This window comes from Xenopus tropicalis, chromosome 4, assembly GCF_000004195.4.
Source record: "Xenopus tropicalis strain Nigerian chromosome 4, UCB_Xtro_10.0, whole genome shotgun sequence".
Classification (NCBI taxonomy): domain Eukaryota; kingdom Metazoa; phylum Chordata; class Amphibia; order Anura; family Pipidae; genus Xenopus; species Xenopus tropicalis.
This window is the reverse complement of record NC_030680.2, coordinates 2,476,152-2,497,953: the sequence shown is the minus strand read 5'-3', so window position 1 is coordinate 2,497,953 and position 21,802 is coordinate 2,476,152. Positions and strand designations below refer to the sequence as shown.

Sequence of the window (21,802 nt, the reverse complement as noted above, 5' to 3'; positions counted from 1 at the left end):
AATGTAACGTATAGTGAAGGGTGAGGCATGCTGGGAGCTGTAGTCCAGCAACATCAGGGTTGGATTCTTAAAGCAATATTGCCCAATAAAACATTCCCAGCTCCCTAGGGCCCGCATTGGCAGAAATGCAAAAGAATCCCCCAATGAGAATCCCAGCTGATGTGAGTAAATCCGGCTCCCTGTTCTCTGTTCCTGCAATTGGAGTTGGGAGCAATAAGCACAGTTTCCCAGCACTGAACAAGTCTGTCCCTTTATCCCCATGTCTGATTCCTGTGCCATATAATGACGGGAAAATGCCATCATTATCTCTATATGTAAGGTACCAGCAAGGGGCCTGACACAGGGAATCAGCATTCTCATTGGTCACTTCTTCTGCATCTATAATGAGATTTTTAGTCAGTATAGTTCTCATTGGTGAATTTCCTTGCATCTATAATTATGTTTTTAGGCAATAGAAAAGGAAAGGAGAGGGGATGAGAGACAGAAGGAGAGAGGGGAAGGGAAAGGGGGTTCGGGGAGTAGAGAGACAAATGGGGGGAGAGGGGAAGGGAAAGGGGGTTCGGGGAGTAGAGAGACAAATGGGGGGAGAGGGGAAGGGAAAGGGGGTTCGGGGAGTAGAGAGACAAATGGGGGGAGAGGGGAAGGGAAAGGGGGTTCGGGGAGTAGAGAGACAAATGGGGGGAGAGGGGAAATATAGAAGGGGGGAGAAGAGGGAGGATGGGGGGGAGTAAGGCCAAACAGTTGGGGGGGGAATAGAAAAGGAAAGGAGAGGGGATGAGAGACAGAAGGAGAGAGGGGAAGGGAAAGGGGGTTCGGGGAGTAGAGAGACAAATGGGGGGAGAGGGGAAATATAGAAGGGGGGAGAAGAGGGAGGATGGGGGGGAGTAAGGCCAAACAGTTGGGGGGGGGGAATAGAAAAGGAAAGGAGAGGGGATGAGAGACAGAAGGAGAGAGGGGAAGGGAAAGGGGGTTCGGGGAGTAGAGAGACAAATGGGGGGAGAGGGGAAATATAGAAGGGGGGAGAAGAGGGAGGATGGGGGGGAGTAAGGCCAAACAGTTGGGGGGGGGAATAGAAAAGGAAAGGAGAGGGGATGAGAGACAGAAGGAGAGAGGGGAAGGGAAAGGGGGTTCGGGGGGTAGAGAGACAAATGGGGGGCAATGATTAATATGGAGAGATCCCTATTCTATAAGACAGAATTCCTTTCATTCTCTCTGGGACACAAACAGATGAGACGGTAGAGGCTCCGGGTTCCTGACCCAGTAACAGAGGCAGGAAGGTTACGGGGGGGGGGGGGGGTATTTGGCACCACAGTTCCAGTTCCAGTTCCAGTTCCAGTCGGGGGTCGAAGTCTCCGAGTGATGGAAAATTCCTCACCAGAGAAGTTTGTTTTTCTCCCTGAGTGAGAATTCCGCTCCCCTCGCTGAGTACATTGCGCTGAGTATTCCCAGGGAGTCCCTAGGCCCAGGAGCTTACAGTCTGGGGGCGGAGCCACACAGGTTACAGGGAATAACTCAAACCGTTTAACTATTTATATTCTCTGCACTGCTGGTTCTGACCTGAAGCCAAACTGCTACATTGTATCGGGTCAGAACCAGAGACCGGAATAAGCCCCAGTTATTACCCCTTGGGGCAAACCTACATTTAGATAAAGTAACATTATTATGAGCTGAGGGGGCGGGGCGGGGGCGGGGCTGTTGTATCACAAACGTGTCCGGAGCTGAGACCCACAGCGTATTTACAGGCCGCTATAAAGTAATGGAAGTCAGAATATTCTCACAAAATGGTCACTAGGGGGCAGCAGCGCCCCATGCGTTCCGCCGGATCCAGTTTCTTGTGCTGCCAGGGAATGGCCGGCAGGGGGCGCAAAGCTCAGCAGCGATATCTGTGCGTGCGCTTTTCTTCCGGCCTAACGGGAGCGCGCCCGATTTCCTGCCGGGAACTGAGTCTGTCAGCGGGACGCACCGAGGTACCGGGAGCAACGGGGGGAGGTACCGGGGGGAGAGGCACGGCTCACAGGGTACGGACCCCGGAGGGTCTTTCTAAAGGAACACAGACTGGGGGGAGAGGGGCAGGAGGGGCACAGACTGGGGGGAGAGGGGCAGGAGGGGCACAGACTGGGGGGAGAGGGGCAGGAGGGGGCACAGACTGGGGGGAGAGGGGCAGGAGGGGGCACAGACTGGGGGGAGAGGGGCAGGAGGGGCACAGACTGGGGGGAGAGGGGCAGGAGGGGCACAGACTGGGGGGAGAGGGGCAGGAGGGGGCACAGACTGGGGGGAGAGGGGCAGGAGGGGCACAGACTGGGGGGAGAGGGGCAGGAGGGGGCACAGACTGGGGGAGAGGGGCACAGACTGGGGGGAGAGGGGCACAGACTGGGGGGAGGGGGGGCAGGAGGGGCCGCAGACTGGGGGGAGAGGGGCAGGAGGGGGCACAGACTGGGGGGAGAGGGGCAGGAGGGGCACAGACTGGGGGGAGAGGGGCAGGAGGGGGCACAGACTGGGGGGAGAGGGGCAGGAGGGGGCACAGACTGGGGGGAGAGGGGCACAGACTGGGGGGAGAGGGGCACAGACTGGGGGGAGAGGGGCAGGAGGGGCGCAGACTGGGGGGAGAGGGGCAGGAGGGGGCGCAGACTGGGGGCAGAGGGGCAGGAGGGGGCGCAGACTGGGGGAGAGGGGCAGGAGGGGGCGCAGACTGGGGGCAGAGGGGCAGGAGGGGGCGCAGACTGGGGGGAGAGGGGCAGGAGGGGGCGCAGACTGGGGGGAGAGGGGCAGGAGGGGCGCAGACTGGGGGGAGAGGGGCAGGAGGGGGCGCAGACTGGGGGGAGAGGGGCAGGAGGGGGCGCAGACTGGGGGGAGAGGGGCAGGAGGGGGCGCAGACTGGGGGCAGAGGGGCAGGAGGGGGCGCAGACTGGGGGAGAGGGGCAGGAGGGGGCGCAGACTGGGGGGAGAGGGGCAGGAGGGGGCGCAGACTGGGGGGAGAGGGGCAGGAGGGGGCGCAGACTGGGGGGAGAGGGGCAGGAGGGGGCACAGACTGGGGGGAGAGGGGCAGGAGGGGGCACAGACTGGGGGCAGAGGGGTAGGAGGGGGCACAGACTGGGGGGAGAGGGGTAGGAGGGGGCACAGACTGGGGGGAGAGGGTTATTGGGGCATAGACTGGGGGGAGAGGGGCAGGAGGGGGCACAGACTGGGGGGAGAGGGGCAGGAGGGGGCACAGACTGGGGGCAGAGGGGCAGGAGGGGGCACAGACTGGGGGGAGAGGGGTAGGAGGGGGCACAGACTGGGGGGAGAGGGTTTTTGGGGCACAGACTGGGGGAAGAGGGGCAGGAGGGGCACAGACTGGGGGGAGAGGGTTATTGGGGCACAGACTGGGGGGAGAGGGGCAGGAGGGGCACAGACTGGGGGGAGAGGGTTATTGGGGCACAGACTGGGGGGAGAGGGGCAGGAGGGGGCACAGACTGGGGGGAGAGGGTTATTGGGGCACAGACTGGGGGGAGAGGGGCAGGAGGGGGCACAGACTGGGGGGAGAGGGGCAGGAGGGGGCACAGACTGGGGGGAGAGGGGCAGGAGGGGGCACAGACTGGGGGGAGAGGGGCAGGAGGGGTACAGACTGGGGGGAGAGGGTTATTGGGGCACAGACTGGGGGGAGAGGGGCGCAGAGTGGGGTAGGAGGGGGCGCAGACTGGGGGGAGAGGGGTAGGAGGGGGCGCAGTCTGGGGGGAGTGGGGTAGGAGGGGGCGCAGACTGGGGGAGAGGGGGCGCAGACTGGGGGAGAGGGGGCGCAGACTGGGGGAGAGGGGGCACAGACGGGGGGAGAGGGGGCACAGACTGGGGGGAGAGGGTTATTGGGGCACAGACTGGGGGGAGAGGGTAATTGGGGCACAGACTGGGGGGAGAGGGGGAAGCAGGGACAGACTGATGGGAGGAGAGATTATGTGCAGGGGGGGCACTGAGGGGACAGAGGGCAAAGACAGAGAGTTTCAGTTCAGCGGTCGCTGTAGAGAAAGAGACTGAAGAGATTTCTTTTCCTCTTATTCAGGAAGATGCGGATGCAGAGAGAGTGCAGAATGGGCCCCTGTCAGTGATAGAACCTACAGAACCGCTGATCCAGGAGCCGAGGTGAGAGCTGCTTCCCCTCACTGCCCTGTGTGTCACAAATACACTCCCCCGTGCACAGGAAGTAGAGACAGTCACATGGGTACCAGGAAATACACTCCCCCGTGCACAGGAAGTAGAGACAGTCACATGGGTACCAGGAAATACACTCCCCCATGCACAGGAAGTAGAGACAGTCACATGGGTACCAGGAAATACACTCCCCCATGCACAGGAAGTAGAGACAGTCACATGGGTACCAGGAAATACACTCCCCCATGCACAGGAAGTAGAGACAGTCACATGAGTACCAGGAAATACTTTCCCCACATATAAGAGTCTGTAACATTTTCAGAACATTAGATATTTCCCAGAAGCCACATTCAGTCCCCACTGTCTCTCCCAGGGGCCCGTGTCTCGCTTCCTGCCCTGGCACAGTGGCTTCTGTTGGAACGTCCCCTGGTGGGACACATTTCCCGTTGCACCTCAGCCCTGTTAGTTGGCCTGTAACTCGCAGTCTGACCCAAACAGCACAGAACCAGATAATGGGACAGAGATTAAACTGCAAATGTTTTGGTCGCTTCAAGGACTGTTTGTATTTCCTATCGGCTGCTCGGCCTCCTCTCTGCCACTTTGATTGGATTGGGGGGGGGGGGGGGGGGGGGGGGGGGGGGAAGGATCCCCCGGGGCTGCAGAGCTGAGCACCCTTGCTGGGATGAGCGGGGGGACCCTTGCGGGGGGGGGGGGGGGACCCTTGCGGGGGGGGGGGGGGGGGACCCTTGCTGGGATGAGGGGGGGGACTCTTGCTGGGTGGATGAGTGGGGGGGACCCTTGCTGGGTGGGTGAGTGGGGGGGACCCTTGCTGGGTGGGTGAGCGGGGGGGGGACCCTTGCTGGGTGGGGTGAGCGGGGGGGGGACCCTTGCTGGGTGGGTGAGCGGGGGGGGGACCTTTGCTGGGTGGGTGAGCGGGGGGTGGACCCTTGCTGGGTGGGTGAGCGGGGGGTGGACCCTTGCTGGGTGGGTGAGCGGGGGGTGGACCCTTGCTGGGTGGGGGGTGGACCCTTGCTGGGTGGGTGAGCGGGGGGTGGACCCTTGCTGGGTGGGTGAGCGGGGGGGGACCCTTGCTGGGTGGGTGAGCGGGGGGAGGACCCTTGCTGGGTGGGTGAGCGGGGGGGGGACCCTTGCTGGGTGGGTGAGCGGGGGGGGACCCTTTGCTGGGTGGGTGGGGGACCTTTGCTGGGTGGGGGGGGACCCTTGCTGGGTGTTTGAGTGAGGGGGGGGCCCTTGCTGGGGTGGGGGGGTTGGATGGGGGGGTGAAAGGATCCCCCGGGGCTGCAGAGCTGAGCACCCTTAATGGGGTGAGTGGGGGGGACCCTTGCTGGGTGGGTGAGTGGGGGGCGCCCTTGCTGAGTGAGGGGGGGAGGGCCCTTGCTGGGGTGGGGGGGTTGGATTGGGGGGGGTGAAAGTATCCCCCGGGGCTGCAGATCTGAGCACCCTTAATGGGGTGGGGGACCCTTGGGTGGGTGAGCGGGGGGGGGACCCTTGCTGGGTGGGTGAGCGGGGGGGGGACCCTTGCTGGGTGGGTGAGCGGGGGGTGGACCCTTGCTGGGTGGGTGAGCGGGGGGTGGACCCTTGCTGGGTGGGTGAGCGGGGGGTGGACCCTTGCTGAGCGGGGGGTGGACCCTTGCTGGGTGGGTGAGCGGGGGGTGGACCCTTGCTGGGTGGGTGAGCGGGGGGTGGGACCCTTGCTGGGTGGGTGAGCGGGGGGTGGGACCCTTGCTGGGTGGGTGAGCGGGGGGTGGGACCCTTGCTGGGTGGGTGAGCGGGGGGGGGGACCCTTGCTGGGTGGGTGAGCGGGGGGGACCCTTGCTGGGTGGGTGAGCGGGGGGGGGACCCTTGCTGGGTGGGTGAGCGGGGGGGGGACCCTTGCTGGGTGGGTGAGCGGGGGGAGGACCCTTGCTGGGTGGGTGAGCGGGGGGGGGACCCTTGCTGGGTGGGTGAGCGGGGGGGGGACCCTTTGCTGGGTGGGTGGGGGACCTTTGCTGGGTGGGGGGGGACCCTTGCTGGGTGTTTGAGTGAGGGGGGGCCCTTGCTGGGGTGGGGGGGTTGGATGGGGGGTGAAAGGATCCCCCGGGGCTGCAGAGCTGAGCACCCTTAATGGGGTGAGTGGGGGGGACCCTTGCTGGGTGGGTGAGTGGGGGGCGCCCTTGCTGAGTGAGGGGGGGAGGGCCCTTGCTGGGGTGGGGGGGTTGGATTGGGGGGGGTGAAAGTATCCCCCGGGGCTGCAGATCTGAGCACCCTTAATGGGGTGGGGGACCCTTGCTGGATGAGCGGGACACCCTTGCTGGGTTAGGGGGGGGGCAGATGTTGCTTACAGTTGAAGCTACAGAGTTGCAGAGACAGCAGTCTGCCATTAATGTGTAACACACTCATTGTCCCCTGGTTCCCTGGGCAGATCTTGCCCGCCCCCCCCCCCAGGCTCCTTTCCTGAATCTGCATAACAGAGCTGCTGGCAATTAAGCATTCAGCTGGGGGGGTCGGAGGGGGCTTCTTAAAATAGGGATTCTGCAAATAGTTTCAGGCCGGTGCCAAGTTCCCGACAGGAATGTTTCTGGGAAATGTCCCGGCCGTGATGCCTTACAGACTCTCAGGGGCTTCTTACAATGGGGGGGGGGGGCAGTAAAAGATTTGCCCCCTCAGCCCCTGGCTGGTTTGTGTGCATAGAGCGTCGCCCGTCGCTGAATGGAAGGAGCCTGGGATGCTGGGACTGCCCTTGTCTGCCCTGGGAAGCCATTCAGATATTCACATGGTAACAATTAGCCCCTGCCAAGGAATTGCCCTGTCTCTGCCGGACCCATTAACCCTTCAGCTGCAGCGCTTGGGGATCACTGGGCCAAACGTTTAGACCCCCTCTTTCCCTTTAAAGGGGAGGTTCACCATTTAGTCAACTTTTAGTATGTTATACAACGGACTATTCTAAGCAACTTTTCAATTGGTCTTCATTATTTATTTTTTTTAAAGTTTTTTAACTGTTTCCCTTCGTATAGCTCTTTGCAGCTTTCCAATGGGGGTCACTGACCCCGGCAGCCAAAACCTATTGCTCTTTGAGGCCCCAGTTTTATTGTTATTGTTACTTTTTATTCCTTATCTATCTATTCAGCCCCTCCCCTATTCATATACCTGTCTCTCATTCAAACCACTCCCTGGTTGCCTAGGTAATTTGGACCCTAGCAACCCAATAGCTGCTAAAACTTAAGCTGCAGAGTTTGTAGTTTTTTAATTTATTTTGCTTTTTTGTTTAGCAGCTATCTGGTTGCTAGGGTCTTGTTTACCTTAGCAAGCAGTGGTATAAACGAGAGACTGAAATATAAATAGAGAGGGGCCTAAATAGAAAGATGAGGAATAATAAGTAACAATAAAATTGTAGCCCCAAAGAGCAGATAGTTTGTTGACTGCCAGGGTCAGTGACCCCCAATTAAAAGATGAAGAGGGTGTAGATGATGAAGACAATTTAAAATTAAATCATGATGACCAATTGCAAAGCTGCTAGGAAGAGTACATTTTTAACTTGCTAAAAGTTATCTGAAAGGCGTACCGCCCCTTTAAGGCCTGTATCACTGGTGTTGTGTTGCTCCGGCTGAGAATAGTTCTCCTTGTTCTTTATGGAGTGGGCCAAATGGGCGACCAGTCGTAGCCTCGGCTGGATCTGTTGGGGGGGCCATGGCATAGACGTTTAGTCTGCAGCGACATTCAGGGAAAGGCCTTCATGGCTGCAAAGGGCACGCAGTGGGGCTCATTTATCAGCACTGGGCAAATAAGCGACCAATCAGTAATTTGCTTTTTGTCAGCCAGCTGCAGGTAGAACAGTGCATGCAGCAATTTGATTGGCTGCCATGGGTTACTGCCCATTGGCAGTTTTCCCCATCTGGGTGTTGGTCGGGGAGTCACTTGGCCAAGGTGCCAGTGTGTGCCCGTGTAGGGCTCGTGTTGGCACTGCAGTGCTGCTTTATGGCGCTGCAATGAGCTGTCTGGCCTGCCCGGGGTTATCTCTCGCTATTTACATTCAGCGCTTTCAGTTCTCTGTAGAGTTTGCTGATAGCTGAAAGTGCGTGGGGCAGGTTGGTGCCAGAATTCGCCCCAAAATAACTTTCCAGAGTTAAAGGGCTAGTTCCCCTTTAAATTCATTTCTAATATGCTGTAGACATTCATGTGCTGAGACCATTATTTTCACTTTTTATGGTTTGTTCGTTATTTAGATTTTTGTTCAGCTTCTCTCCATTTGGGATTTTATCGTCTATCTGGTTGCTAGGGTCTTTTTGACCCTAACAACCAGGCAATGGTTTAAACAAGGCCATTCTATAATAAACTGAAAGTTAACCAAGCCTTTCAGTATACAATATTCATATAAATGCGCCCTGACTGCGACTCCCTGCAGTCTGCATGCTTCCCGCGCCATAGAATATTAACCCCGTGATCCCTGGGCTCTCGGGGTGCAGCCATTCTGCTCAGATACCCCCTCTAAAGGGACCGTTCTGCCCCGTCTCTTCTGTCTGTGGGGGTCATTTATAAAGACTGGGCAGTAACCAATAGCAACCAGTCAGTGATTAGCCTATTTCACCCAGCTGCAAGTTGAGAAGTAAAAAGCAAATACCTGATTGGTTGCCACGGGTTACTGCCCAGTTGCAAATCTGTTCATTCTTTATAAATGACCTGTGGCACAAACTGGGGCAATAACTGAGAATCTACTGAGCGCGTCTTCCTCTCTCTTTATTTCTTCTCTCACTCAGACTCTTGGGCTTTACCCCTCGCTGTCTGACCTGTATTGTTAGCATTCCTGTGTGAGCGCGGAGTGTTGTAGTTGCACACATTCCCCGCATGTCTCATCCCCCACATGTCTCGTGCAGAGCGGGGTGACTGTTACCCCAATGTTTCTATATATCTGTAACCTTGTTATGGGCTAAGGGGGCCCAGCCTGAAGGCCAGTTAGGGGGGGATTTGGGGTGAGTGCTTATTTGTGCCCTGGGTACCCCTGGAACTATAGCGGGGTGACTGTTACCCCAATGTTTCTATATATCTGTAACCTTGTTATGGGCTAAGGGGGCCCAGCCTGAAGGCCAGTTAGGGGGGGATTTGGGGTGCTTATTTGTGCCCTGGGTACCCCTGGAACTATAGCGGGGTGACTGTTACCCCAATGTTTCTATATATCTGTAACCTTGTTATGGGCTAAGGGGGCCCAGCCTGAAGGCCAGTTAGGGGGGGATTTGGGGTGAGTGCTTGTGCCCTGGGTACCCCTGGAACTATAGCGGGGTGACTGTTACCCCAATGTTTCTATATATCTGTAACCTTGTTATGGGCTAAGGGGGCCCAGCCTGACGGCCAGTTAGGGGGGGATTTGGCGTGAGTGCTTATTTGTGCCCTGGGTACCCCTGGAACTATAGCGGGGTGACTGTTACCCCAATGTTTCTATATATCTGTAACCTTGTTATGGGCTAAGGGGGCCCAGCCTGAAGGCCAGTTAGGGGGGGATTTGGGGTGAGGGCTTATTTGTGCCCTGGGTACCCCTGGAACTATAGCGGGGTGACTGTTACCCCAATGTTTCTATATATCTGTAACCTTGTTATGGGCTAAGGGGGCCCAGCCTGAAGGCCAGTTAGGGGGGGATTTGGGGTGAGGGCTTATTTGTGCCCTGGGTACCCCTGGAACTATAGTGGGGTGACTGTTACCCCAATGTTTCTATATATCTGTAACCTTGTTATGGGCTAAGGGGGCCCAGCCTGAAGGCCAGTTAGGGGGGGATTTGGGGTGAGGGCTTATTTGTGCCCTGGGTACCCCTGGAACTATAGTGGGGTGACTGTTACCCCAATGTTTCTATATATCTGTAACCTTGTTATGGGCTAAGGGGGCCCAGCCTGAAGGCCAGTTAGGGGGGGATTTGGGTGGGTGCTTATTTGTGCCCTGGGTACCCCTGGAACTATAGCGGGGTGACTGTTACCCCAATGTTTCTATATATCTGTAACCTTGTTATGGGCTAAGGGGGCCCAGCCTGAAGGCCAGTTAGGGGGGGATTTGGGGTGAGTGCTTATTTGTGCCCTGGGTACCCCTGGAACTATAGCGGGGTGACTGTTACCCCAATGTTTCTATATATCTGTAACCTTGTTATGGGCTAAGGGGGCCCAGCCTGAAGGCCAGTTAGGGGGGATTTGGGGTGAGTGCTTATTTGTGCCCTGGGTACCCCTGGAACTATAGCGGGGTGACTGTTACCCCAATGTTTCTATATATCTGTAACCTTGTTATGGGCTAAGGGGGCCCAGCCTGAAGGCCAGTTAGGGGGGGATTTGGGGTGAGTGCTTATTTGTGCCCTGGGTACCCCTGGAACTATAGCGGGGTGACTGTTACCCCAATGTTTCTATATATCTGTAACCTTGTTATGGGCTAAGGGGGCCCAGCCTGAAGGCCAGTTAGGGGGGGATTTGGGGTGAGTGCTTATTTGTGTCCTGGGTACCCCTGGAACTATAGCGGGGTGACTGTTACCCCAATGTTTCTATATATCTGTAACCTTGTTATGGGCTAAGGGGGCCCAGCCTGAAGGCCAGTTAGGGGGGGATTTGGGGTGAGTGCTTATTTGTGCCCTGGGTACCCCTGGAACTATAGCGGGGTGACTGTTACCCCAATGTTTCTATATATCTGTAACCTTGTTATGGGCTAAGGGGGCCCAGCCTGAAGGCCAGTTAGGGGGGGATTTGGGGTGAGTGCTTATTTGTGCCCTGGGTACCCCTGGAACTATAGTGGGGTGACTGTTACCCCAATGTTTCTATATATCTGTAACCTTGTTATGGGCTAAGGGGGCCCAGCCTGAAGGCCAGTTAGGGGGGGATTTGGGGTGAGTGCTTATTTGCTGTTTTTGGTGACACCCCAGGGACGGGGGCTCAATACAGTAATTAGGGGTATCCGTGTTTATTATACACGGTGGGAGCCGTGGGGGCGACAGGGAAATACAAACATGGCGCTGATGTTGGGGCTCAGGAATGCTGCTGAAGGGGTCCCCATGGGAGAGGTTGGTGGGACCTGGGGGGGGGGACAGTAGCAGTCTGTTTGTGGGGCCGATGCCCTGTGTGACCGGTGGCAAGTTGGGTGGGAAGCGGCACACTCTCAGGCATTTCCTGTAGCCACACACAGGGGGTGTTTGTTCTCCTGCTAAAGGCTTTATTATTGTTATTTATCACTTGGGTTTCCTCTCACACAGACAAGAGGTTCCCTGTAAAACAACCCCCCCCCCCCAACATCAAGAGGGTTTTATTGGAAAGTGCCCCTCACTGAAACCTACATCTCTGCTCGTTCCCCTCTGTATGGGAGGGAGCTGCCATATTGTTTCCTTTAGTGGCTGTGTGTGTGTTTGTGATGAATCTTGTGTCCATTCTGTAAGGGAGGCCTTGCCGTGTTGTTGTTGTTACATATAAGAGGCCTTGGGGGTTGTTACGTGCCCAGGCCAAACACAATGTCACACTCGTTAGTAATATCTGTAGAAATACAAGTGACCTAACGAGTCGGACTTGGGATCTACTAGGGTTGTGCCCCCCCGGGTCTATTCTCCCCACAGTAACGCTGGGCACTCACTTAACGTATGTTATGGAATGGCCAATTCTAAGCAACTTTGCAATTGGTCTTCATTATTTATTTGTTATAGTTTTTTTAATTATTTGCCTTCTTCTGACTCTTTGCAGCTTTCAAATGGGGGTCACTGACCCCGGCAGCCAAACCCTATTGCTCTGTGAGGCTCCAGTTTTATTGTTATTACTTTTTGAAACTCTCTTTAGTATTCAGCCCCTCCCCTATTCATACATCCGTCTCGCATCCAAATCACTCCCTGGTTGCTAAGGTAATTTGGACCATAGCAACCAGATAGCTGCTGAAACTCAAAACTGGAGAGCTCCTTAACTGAAAATGAAATAACTAAAAAACTACAAATAATAAAAAATGAAGACTAATCGCAAATAGTCTCAAACACAGTGCAATAATTGTAATAATTACAGCTTTGACTTGTGGGAACGGCAGCAGAATTCATGCCCTTCCATTTCTTATGTGCATGGGGAGGGGCCAGAAGGGTTCTGTATGGTAGGGGGTGGGGCCAGAAGGGTCCTGTATGGTAGGGGGGTGGGGCCAGAAGGTCCTGTACGGTAGGGGGGTGGGGCCAGAAGGTCCTGTACGGTAGGGGGGTGGGGCCAGAATTTCCTGTACGGTAGGGGGTGGGGCCAGAAGGGTCCTGTACAGTAGGGGGTGGGGTCAGAAGGGTCCTGTACAGTAAGGAACAATGTACAGTAGGGGGAGGCGGCAGAGACACAATGTACAGTGGGGGGCGGGGCAGAGGGACAATGTTACAGTGGGGGGGCGGGGCAGAGGGACAATGTTACAGTGGGGGGGCGGGGCAGAGGGACAATGTTACAGTAGGGGGGCGGGGCAGAGAGACAATGTTACAGTAGGGGGGCGGGGCAGAGAGACAATGTTACAGTAGGGGGGCGGGGCAGAGAGACAATGTTACAGTAGGGGGCGGGGCAGAGAGACAATGTTACAGTAGGGGGCGGGGCAGAGAGACAATGTTACAGTAGGGGGGCGGGGCAGAGAGACAATGTTACAGTAGGGGGGCGGGGCAGAGAGACAATGTTACAGTAGGGGGGCGGGCAGAGAGACAATGTTACAGTAGGGGGGCGGGGCAGAGAGACAATGTTACAGTAGGGGGCGGGGCAGAGAGACAATGTTACAGTAGGGGGCGGGGCAGAGAGACAATGTTACAGTAGGGGGCGGGGCAGAGAGACAATGTTACAGTAGGGGGCGGGGCAGAGAGACAATGTTACAGTAGGGGGCGGGGCAGAGAGACAATGTTACAGTAGGGGGGCGGGGCAGAGAGACAATGTTACAGTAGGGGGGCGGGGCAGAGAGACAATGTTACTGTAGGGGGGCGGAGGGACAATGTAAGGTAGTATAACTGCTGTATTATAGTTTATTCCTTATTATAACATAAATTGGTTGGTTTGTGACTCCCCCTTTTCAGTGAGACTGTTGGGAGCCCCCCCCCCGTGTGATTCCCTCTGTAATTAGTGAGTGATTAGGAGGGAAGTGGGAGGGCCCTGCTCCGCAAGTGCAAATTGCATAATTACATGGTTAATTAAACTGAAAAAAAAAGACAGAAGCCCATTGTAACGCTGCCCCTTTCCCAAACCCCTATCTCCAGCAATGGGGGGTATTCAGCTGCCATTCATGCCCCCGCTGGGGGGAGTGCCTTCCTGCCTCCTGGGGGGGGGGGGGCAGTGTCCCTTTAATGTTACACAGGGGCAGTATCCTTTTAATAACATTATTTCCCGTATCACGTTTATAAATATTTATTAAAAGTTCAGTGTATTTTTTGTTCTTCCCTCTCTCTCATAACTGAATAAGGCCTCCCCAGGCAGCAGTGCTGCAAATGTAAATGGGCCGTCATCTTCATTGTTGCTGCGTTCCCTCCTTACTGAATAAACCGGTATAAACTCCTATAAATAATAAACTGCATGGGATGTTATTGCTCATGTTACTGATTATATTATGGCCGCTGTGTCTGGAGGATACTTGCCCTTTAACTTGTTACTTTCCATATGGGATTGACATTTGTATCTGCAGATTCAGCAACAAAGAAGCCAATTAGGGGCGTGGCCTGGCAGCCAAGGGAAGTGATGTCATAGCAATGGATGCTTTGGTCATAAATGGTCCCCCAGGTGTTCCTGTGTAATTGTGAGGTTATAGTTGCCCTTTAATTCCATACCAGTATGGCTCTCCTACTGAGGCCTAGTTAGTAGCGTCTGGCAGCGATTTCATTGCGTGCGTTTTATGTGGTTATTTAAACCATTTCCCGTTGGAAAATACTCAGCAGCCCCCAACGCTGAGCGCCGGTGCTTCCCCCCCCCCCCCGTGGGATGGTGATTGGTCCCCGTAGGAAGGTTCCATTGCCTGCATGGAAGAGGAGGCATAGGGCTCAGGAATAGACTCCCCCAGACTGGCTGTCTCTGAACTACAACTCCCATCATGCTGTGTTACGGCCCCCAGAGTGTTGATTGGATGCAACATTGCTGCTCTATGAGCTTGTGTTGCTGTCACTGTCAGCCCCCTGGGACTGCTGGGAATTGTAGTGCAAACAGCACCTAGTGATCTAAATGTGGCCTGCCCCATGGGGTGGATAGCCGTCACTTGTTTTTCTTGCCCCACAGTATTTTATTTGCCCTGGGGCCCCTGCTTCTAACGGATACTATCAGCAGATGCAGAACATGGGTCCATTTTAATTTGGTAAAGGGTTTGTTCCCCTTTGAGTTAACTCTTCGTATGATGTAGAGAGTGATATTCTGAGCCAATTTGCAATTGGTCTTCTTTTTTTATTATTTGTAGTTTTTTTTTTAAATTTTTTAATTTTTTTTTCGGCAGCTCTTCAGCTTGGAGTTTCAGCAGCTATTTGGTTGCTAGGATCCGACTTACCTTAGCAACCAGGGAGTGGTTTGAATGAACAGGGGAGGGGCATGAATAGAAAAATAAGTAATAAAACTGGAGCCTCACAGAGCAATAGAGTTTGGCTGCCGGGGTCAGTGACCCCCATTTGAAAGGTGGAAATAGTCAGAAGGCAAATAATTCAAAAACTATGAAAAACAAATTGCAAAGACTAATTAAAAAGTTGGTAAAAATTAGCATTACATTTAAAAAAATCTAAATGCTATTAAAGGGGTTAACTATTAGTTATAGAATGGCTAGTAGCCCTGTTGGGCAAGGGAACAGCCCCTGAACCCCTGCGCTGTTATGGCGTATTTCTAAAGGGACAGGTGGGGAGGAGGCGGGGCTTAGCTGTCAGGTACCTGTCTTACTGGGTGAAACAGCCTGTAGCCTGACGCTCCTCACCTGCAGCTTTGCCTTCCGCACAGCAACAGCCTGGAGTAGGGGGTACAGCTATTAACCCTTGGTCTGACAGGCCCCGCAGGGAGATACAGCCATTAACCCTTAGTAAGGCTGGTTCTACGGGGAGATATAGCCATTAACCCTTAGTAGGGCTGGTTCTACGGGGAGATATAGCCATTAACCCTTAGTAGGGCTGGTTCTACGGGGAGATATAGCCATTAACCCTTAGTAGGGCTGGTTCTACGGGGAGATATAGCCATTAACCCTTAGTAGGGCTGGTTCTACAGGGAGATACAGCCATTAACCCTTAGTAGGGCTGGTTCTACGGGGAGATATAGCCATTAACCCTTAGTAAGGCTGGTTCTACGGGGAGATACAGCCATTAACCCTTGGTCTGACTGGTCACACAGGGAGATATAGCCATTAACCCTTAGTAAGGCTGGTTCTACAGGGAGATACAGCCATTGACCCTTGGTCTGACTGGCTCTACTGGGAGATATAGTCATTAACCCTTAGTAAGGCTGGTTCTATGGGGAGATACAGCTATTAACCCTTGGTTTGACTGGTCCCACAGGGAGATACAGCCATTGACCCTTAGTAAGGCTGGTTCTACTGGGAGATAATGATAAAACCATTAACACATTCAGAGATCAGCTGGTTGTGAGACGCTATTGAGGTACATTAACCCTTTGCTTGGCTGGCTCTATCACATGAACAGACGTTACAAATGCGATTATCTGCTCCTTCATTCTGCGTAACTTATGGCACTGACATATGGAGACATTTGCTTAATTAAAGTTACTGATGCAATGTGTAACATCTGTGCCTTTATTGTGCTGCATCCAACAGCCCCGACGGGAGACGCAACTGTTGCCTATTTATTCGACTGCATTATACTCGCCAGACTCTCCCATTAACCCTTTTCTTTCTGAGGGTCATTTATTGGTGCTGGGTGGCCACGGCTTCTCTACCCGTATTCAAAACACCAAATAATTAAGGAGGAGGCCGAGGGTACCTGCCCCGGGGGGGGCTCACAAACCCAGCAAACATCATTTACAGTAACAGGAGTAGGTTCCGTTTGGGTGGGGGACTCCCTGGGGGGAACAAATGCTCCCACCTCATAGTTTATGGTCCCCTTATATAGTTATACACCATGTTAGTGCCGGTGTGTCAGGGGGAAGTGAGAGTTCTGCTTCCTGTCATTTGTATATAGAGAATGCATTTATAGAATATATCTTAATATTGCCTTTAATTTCTCCCCCATTAGATCCAGTGATGATCTGAAAGTCCCGGCAGCTTGTCGATGGTCGTGTCCCGCCCAGCATGGCCTATATATCCAGCAGCAATGGCTTCAGACAGTCCGTATCCTCATCCGCGGGGGCGACGAGACCTAAAGAGGTCGACAAAGAGGAGGCGCTGCAAATGGAAGCGGAGGCCTTAGCAAAGCTGCGCAAAGACCGGAGGCAAGGTAGAGGCCAGGGGGGCGCCTTCATGCAGGGCCGGCAAAAGCCCCCGGCTTCGGGCAGACAGGAGCCCGACCTCATGGTGTTCCCGGAGTCCGACGCTAAGAAGAAGAACAACGCGGAGACTTTCCTGGGGATCGACGTGGAGAAACTGACAGACGCGGAGATGGAGAGGCTGCTGTTGGATGATCACTTTGATCAAAGGAAGCCTCTAGCCATATCCCAGGCGCCAGTAGCCAACCCACGGGCCTCCCCACAGTTTTATGGCCAGCCTTCCTTCCAGAGGAGCCAGTGGGCCCCCGGAATCCAGGGAACTGGAACTGTGAACTTATTGCCAAGCTTCTCTGCATCGTACCCCAAATGCGCTCATCCTTTCCAGAATGGGTACAACGCCAGCGTCCCGGCCATTCGGCGCCACGATCCGGTCTATCTCAGCCTCCCAACTGGCTCGCAGTACGTATCCTATCAGATGGCGGCAAGGGCCCCCTTTCAGCCCCGAGGGAACCTGTCCAGCTACTCCAATACAGTCTCTCCGGACATGGCCAAGCTGTTTGATAAAATCGCCAGCACTTCCGAGTTCGTAAAGAACGGGAGGTCGAGCGCGGAGGCCGACGCGGCCAAATCCGAGAGCACCTCCCCTACGGTGCAGGGGGCAGACGACGCAGACAGCATCAATAAATTTGATTGGCTGGATCTTGATCCTCTCAGCAAACCCAAGGTGGATAGCACAGACTCCTCCAATCATGCGCAGGGGATTGGGGCGTCTCCTAGTGATTCCAAAGTCAAGGATCCCTGGGATGCGGTTCTGCTGGAGGAAAAACCCATAAAATATAGTAGCCCCGAAAAGAAACTTAACGGCAAACCTTCTGGAGCCACTGTTACTAGAAGCCTTTCCCTTAACATCCGACCTACCCATTTACAGCAGAAGTGGGACCAACCGCAGGTGAGTTACTCACTGTTTCACCCTGACATAGTCGTTATGTTGTTTCCTAACGGGGTGTTGTACTGGGGTGTTGTTCTGATATTGTGATAGGGATTCCCCTGTACTAAGCACAATTCAGCAGGAACAGCCCCCTAAGTTTGCTCATAGCCTGTACAGAGAGATACCATAAAACTATGGCACATAGGGATTCCCCTGTACTAAGCACAATTCAGCAGGAACAGCCCCCTAAGTTTGCTCATAGCCTGTACAGAGAGATACCATAAAACTATGGCACATAGGGATTCCCCTGTACTAAGCACAATTCAGCAGGAACAGCCCCCTAAGTTTGCTCATAGCCTGTACAGAGAGATATCATAAAACTATGGCACATAGGGTTTCCCCTGTACTAAGCACAATTCAGCAGGAACAGCCCCCTAAGTTTGCTCATAGCCTGTACAGAGAGATACCATAAAACTATGGCACATAGGGATTCCCCTGTACTAAGCACAATTCAGCAGGAACAGCCCCCTAAGTTTGCTCATAGCCTGTACAGAGAGATACCATAAAACTATGGCACATAGGGATTCCCCTGTACTAAGCAAAGTCCAGCAGGAACAGTCTTCTAATAGCATAAAGCTGTAACAAAATGCTTATTCCAGTTACTAAGGACAGTTCTTTTATAAAATATTGAGTACATCGGCCCTTTAAATCTTTAACCCCCTACAGTTGCAGTCCTATTTTCCTTTGAATATATAAAAATACATTTTGTTTAAAGCATCCCAGGGCCGTACGTCGCTCTGCAGGGGCTTCAGGCTGCACAGTAACCATAACAGTCTGCATATTTAAAAGCAAATGAGTGCGACTGTGGAAAGAATGTAGGACCATATGCCAGTGAGGTTGGGAAGCAGCTGCCTTTTATATAAAAGTATTTTCATTCAGTGTTTATCTTATTCCTATAAAGGCTCATTTGGAAGGGAATTCTCCTGCTGTAAGTGCAGTCGGGGCTTGTGTTACACTCGGCCTGAAAGCTGATCCCCCCCCCCCCATCTGAGACGGGGCTTTATTAAACAGTTATTCCAGTATATATCTGCGGCACAGATCGCACCATGGGGGCTTCTCTCTTGCACCCCCCTTGGGGGTAGAACTGGATCCGCTTACAGAGCGGCACCGCAGCTTAATACCCAGTAACAGATCAGCGGGGGCTTCTCAGCATGGACCCCGCTGTGTTTAAGTAGACGAGGCAGCAGAATGACTGTGGGACCCCCCAGTTGGGCATCACACACGCTCATCCCCCCCCCCCCCCCCCCCCCCCCCCCCCCCCCCCCCCCCGCTGCAAAGTGCTGCTTCCCAGGCCGACTGTGACCCCTTCACTACACTAAATCACAGCCGCGCGTGGGCAAGAGCTCTTGGCAATGGGAATAATAAGAATGAGCACTTTCTGAGGAATCTGAGGGATGTGCATTAAAGTGTATTTACCCTTTGCTGCACTTTCCCCACACGTCTGCCTGCTCTTGTTTATAGGGGGCGCTATCACGTAAATAACACGTGTTTGTGCCTGAAACCTCTGTACGTGCCTATATGAATGGTAGCAGCACTGGGGACAATCTGCTTCATCCCATTTATATACTCTTTCCACTTGGTAATTTGAGCAACTGCCTGGTTGCTAGGGCTTAGATTTACCTTAGCAACTGGGCAGTTGTGGGAATGAGAGACTAGAAGAAGAATAGGAAAGGAACTGAGCTAAAGTATCCAAATTGTAGCCTCACAGAGCAGTCCTTTCATTGGCTGATGGGGGGTCTTGCTAAAAATGAATTTAAAGGTGAACTGCCCCTTTGAATCTGTGCTGTTCCCCTTTAAGTTAACTATAGAATGTCCTTTTCCTAGCAATTTTGGAATTGGTATTTATTATTTTATATAAATATATTTTTTGTAATTATTTTTTTTAATTATTTGACTCTTTGCAGCTTTCAAATGGGGGTCACCGACCCCAGCAGCCAAAAACTATTGCACTGTGAGCTTACAATTTTATTATTGTTACATTTTATTCCTTATCTTTCTAATCAGGGCCCCAGCGTATTCATATTACACTCTCTTATTCAAACTACTGCCTGGTTGCTAAGGTAAACAAGACCATAGCAACCAGATAGCTGCTGAAATTCCACATGGGGGTCACCGACCCCAGCAGCCAAAAACTATTGCACAGTGAGCTTACAATTTTATTATTGTTACATTTTATTCCATATCTTTCTAATCAGGGCCCCAGCGTATTCATATTACACTCTCTTACTCAAACTACTGCCAGGTAAACAAGACCCTAGCAACCAGATAGCTGCTGAAATTCCACATGGGGGTAACTGACCCCAGCAGGCAAAAACTATTGCACTGTGAGCTTACAATTTTATTATTATAGTTACATTTTATTCCTTATCTTTCTAAGCAGGGCCCCGTCGTATTCATATTACACTCTCTTATTCAAACCACTGACTGGTTGCTAAGGTAAACAAGACCCTAGCAACCAGATAGCTGCTGAAATTCCACATGGGGGTCACTGACCCCAGCAGCCAAAAAACTATTGCTGTGTGAGGATACCCATAGTTATTGTTACTTTGTATGACTTATTTTTCTAACCACTCCCTGGTTGTTAAGGTATATCGAACCCTAGCAACCAGATAAGTGCTGAAATTCCAACCTGGAGAGTTGTGAAATAATTAAAAAAACATAAATAATAAATGCCAGTTGTAAATATTTCTCTCTGATTCTTGTTCTGTTGCAGAAAGACAGTGGGACCAGGGTTCCGGCAGAGAACTCGCTGCTGAAGGAATTAGAAGCAGACGACGAAGAAGTTGCTGCTTTTTGCCAAGAAGTTGCAAAGTAAGCGAGTAACGCGGTGTCTGCGGGCAGTTCCACTGTCCCTGGTTATTACGTTTATCTAGGAGTGTATTTAGGGCTGGGACGGGGAGATAAGTTGCGGGGTGACTAAATGCCATCCCGCCGGCTAGATTTACATTCTAGCCGGTGGGATGGCATTTCGGGAAGATTAGTCGCCCGCGACAAGGGAGATTTGTAACCAACTAGGCGACTAATCTCCCCGTCTGTCACAGTCCTAAGGGGGAAGACACACTGAGCTACTAGTAGCAGCTACTTTTTCACAGCTACAGAAATAGTCAATGCTGATCATTTACTGATAATTGTCTCTGTGTGTTTTAGCAGAGGCAATTCTCAGTGTTGTCTATGGCAGGGGATTTCCTGTAGTTTAGTAGCCGTGACAATTATCAGTAAATGATCAGCATTGACTATTTCTGTAGCCGAGAAAAAGTGGCTGCTACTAGTAGCTCAGTGTGTCTTCACCCTTAGGGTGAAGACACACGGAGCTACTAGTAGCACCTACTTGTCACGTCTACAGAAATAACCAATGCTGAACATTTACTGATTATTGTCTCTGTCATAGACATATTGTCTTTGGCAGGGGATTTTCTGGCATTTAGGGTGAAGACACACAGAGCTACTAGTAGCAGCTACTTTTTGCAGATACAGACATAGACAGTGTTGATTATTTACTACTCTACGTGTGTTTTAGCAGAGGCAATTCTCAGGATTTTCTGGCGTTTAGTAGCCGTGACAAATTGCTGCTACTAAGTAGCTCCGTGCGTCTTCGCCTGTTGGCCAGGGCTCCCCTGCACAGCTCAGGGCAATAGTAAACTGACCATTTTGGAAAAGCAGAGCTGCAATAAGAGCCGTGACTGTGGCAAAATGTAGTATCACTGAGTATCTCTGAGCAGCCGAGCAATAAACACGATAAATGGGAAGAGGCTGCTAAGAGCAATGTGAGTTCTTCCTGATAAGACTCCCGAGATGCCCCGTCTGATGTGCCAGCACTCAACTTGCTGAATATTTCATGCCCGAAGATTACGTTTCTTCGACAGGCAGCGTCTTGCTCGCTGGATTTTTATTTTATCAGTAGCCTGCGGAATCTCTCGCCGTTAATCAGTAATGCTTCTGGCAATTAAAGGCAAACTATACCCTTCCCTTATGTTGTCTTCACATCAAGTCTTATAGAACCTCACGGGCCTGATTCACTAAAGTGCGATAAAAAATATCGCACGCTTTTTTGCGTTAAAAAACGCAAAATAATTTGCGCGCGATTCACCATAGTATTATCGCGTGCGAAAAATCGCCATTTTCGCATTGGGTTATTTCTCGCGCTAGTTTTACCGTTTTGCGTTAATTTCCGCGCTGAAAAGAATACGATCGCATGATTCACTATTACTTTTGCGCGCTAAATATCGCATTCGGCTATGCGAAAATTAACACCTACTACAGGCAGGCGAAAAATTATAGAAAAGTACAGTAAATGATTTTTTGCAATAAAATATGGGCTTACAGTGTTATTTATTCAGTCTGTGTTTCCCCCAGAGTGACGCAG

The 21,802-nt window shown here is 52.8% G+C and overlaps 1 protein-coding gene across 2 annotated transcripts in view; it reads left to right on the top strand.

The window, feature by feature from the left end:
• Window positions 1–1,861: 1,861 nt before the first annotated feature.
• pik3c2a (phosphatidylinositol-4-phosphate 3-kinase catalytic subunit type 2 alpha) overlaps window positions 1,862–21,802 on the top strand; it is a 56,609-nt gene continuing 36,668 nt past the window's right edge. The window contains exons 1-4 of one of the 2 annotated variants that reach the window (XM_031899719.1): window positions 1,862–1,967; window positions 4,034–4,113; window positions 16,262–17,400; window positions 20,153–20,250. In XM_031899719.1, the coding sequence (XP_031755579.1) occupies window positions 16,318–17,400; window positions 20,153–20,250 (1,181 nt within the window). In that variant the 5' untranslated portion in view covers window positions 1,862–1,967; window positions 4,034–4,113; window positions 16,262–16,317. 2 annotated transcript variants of the gene reach the window in all.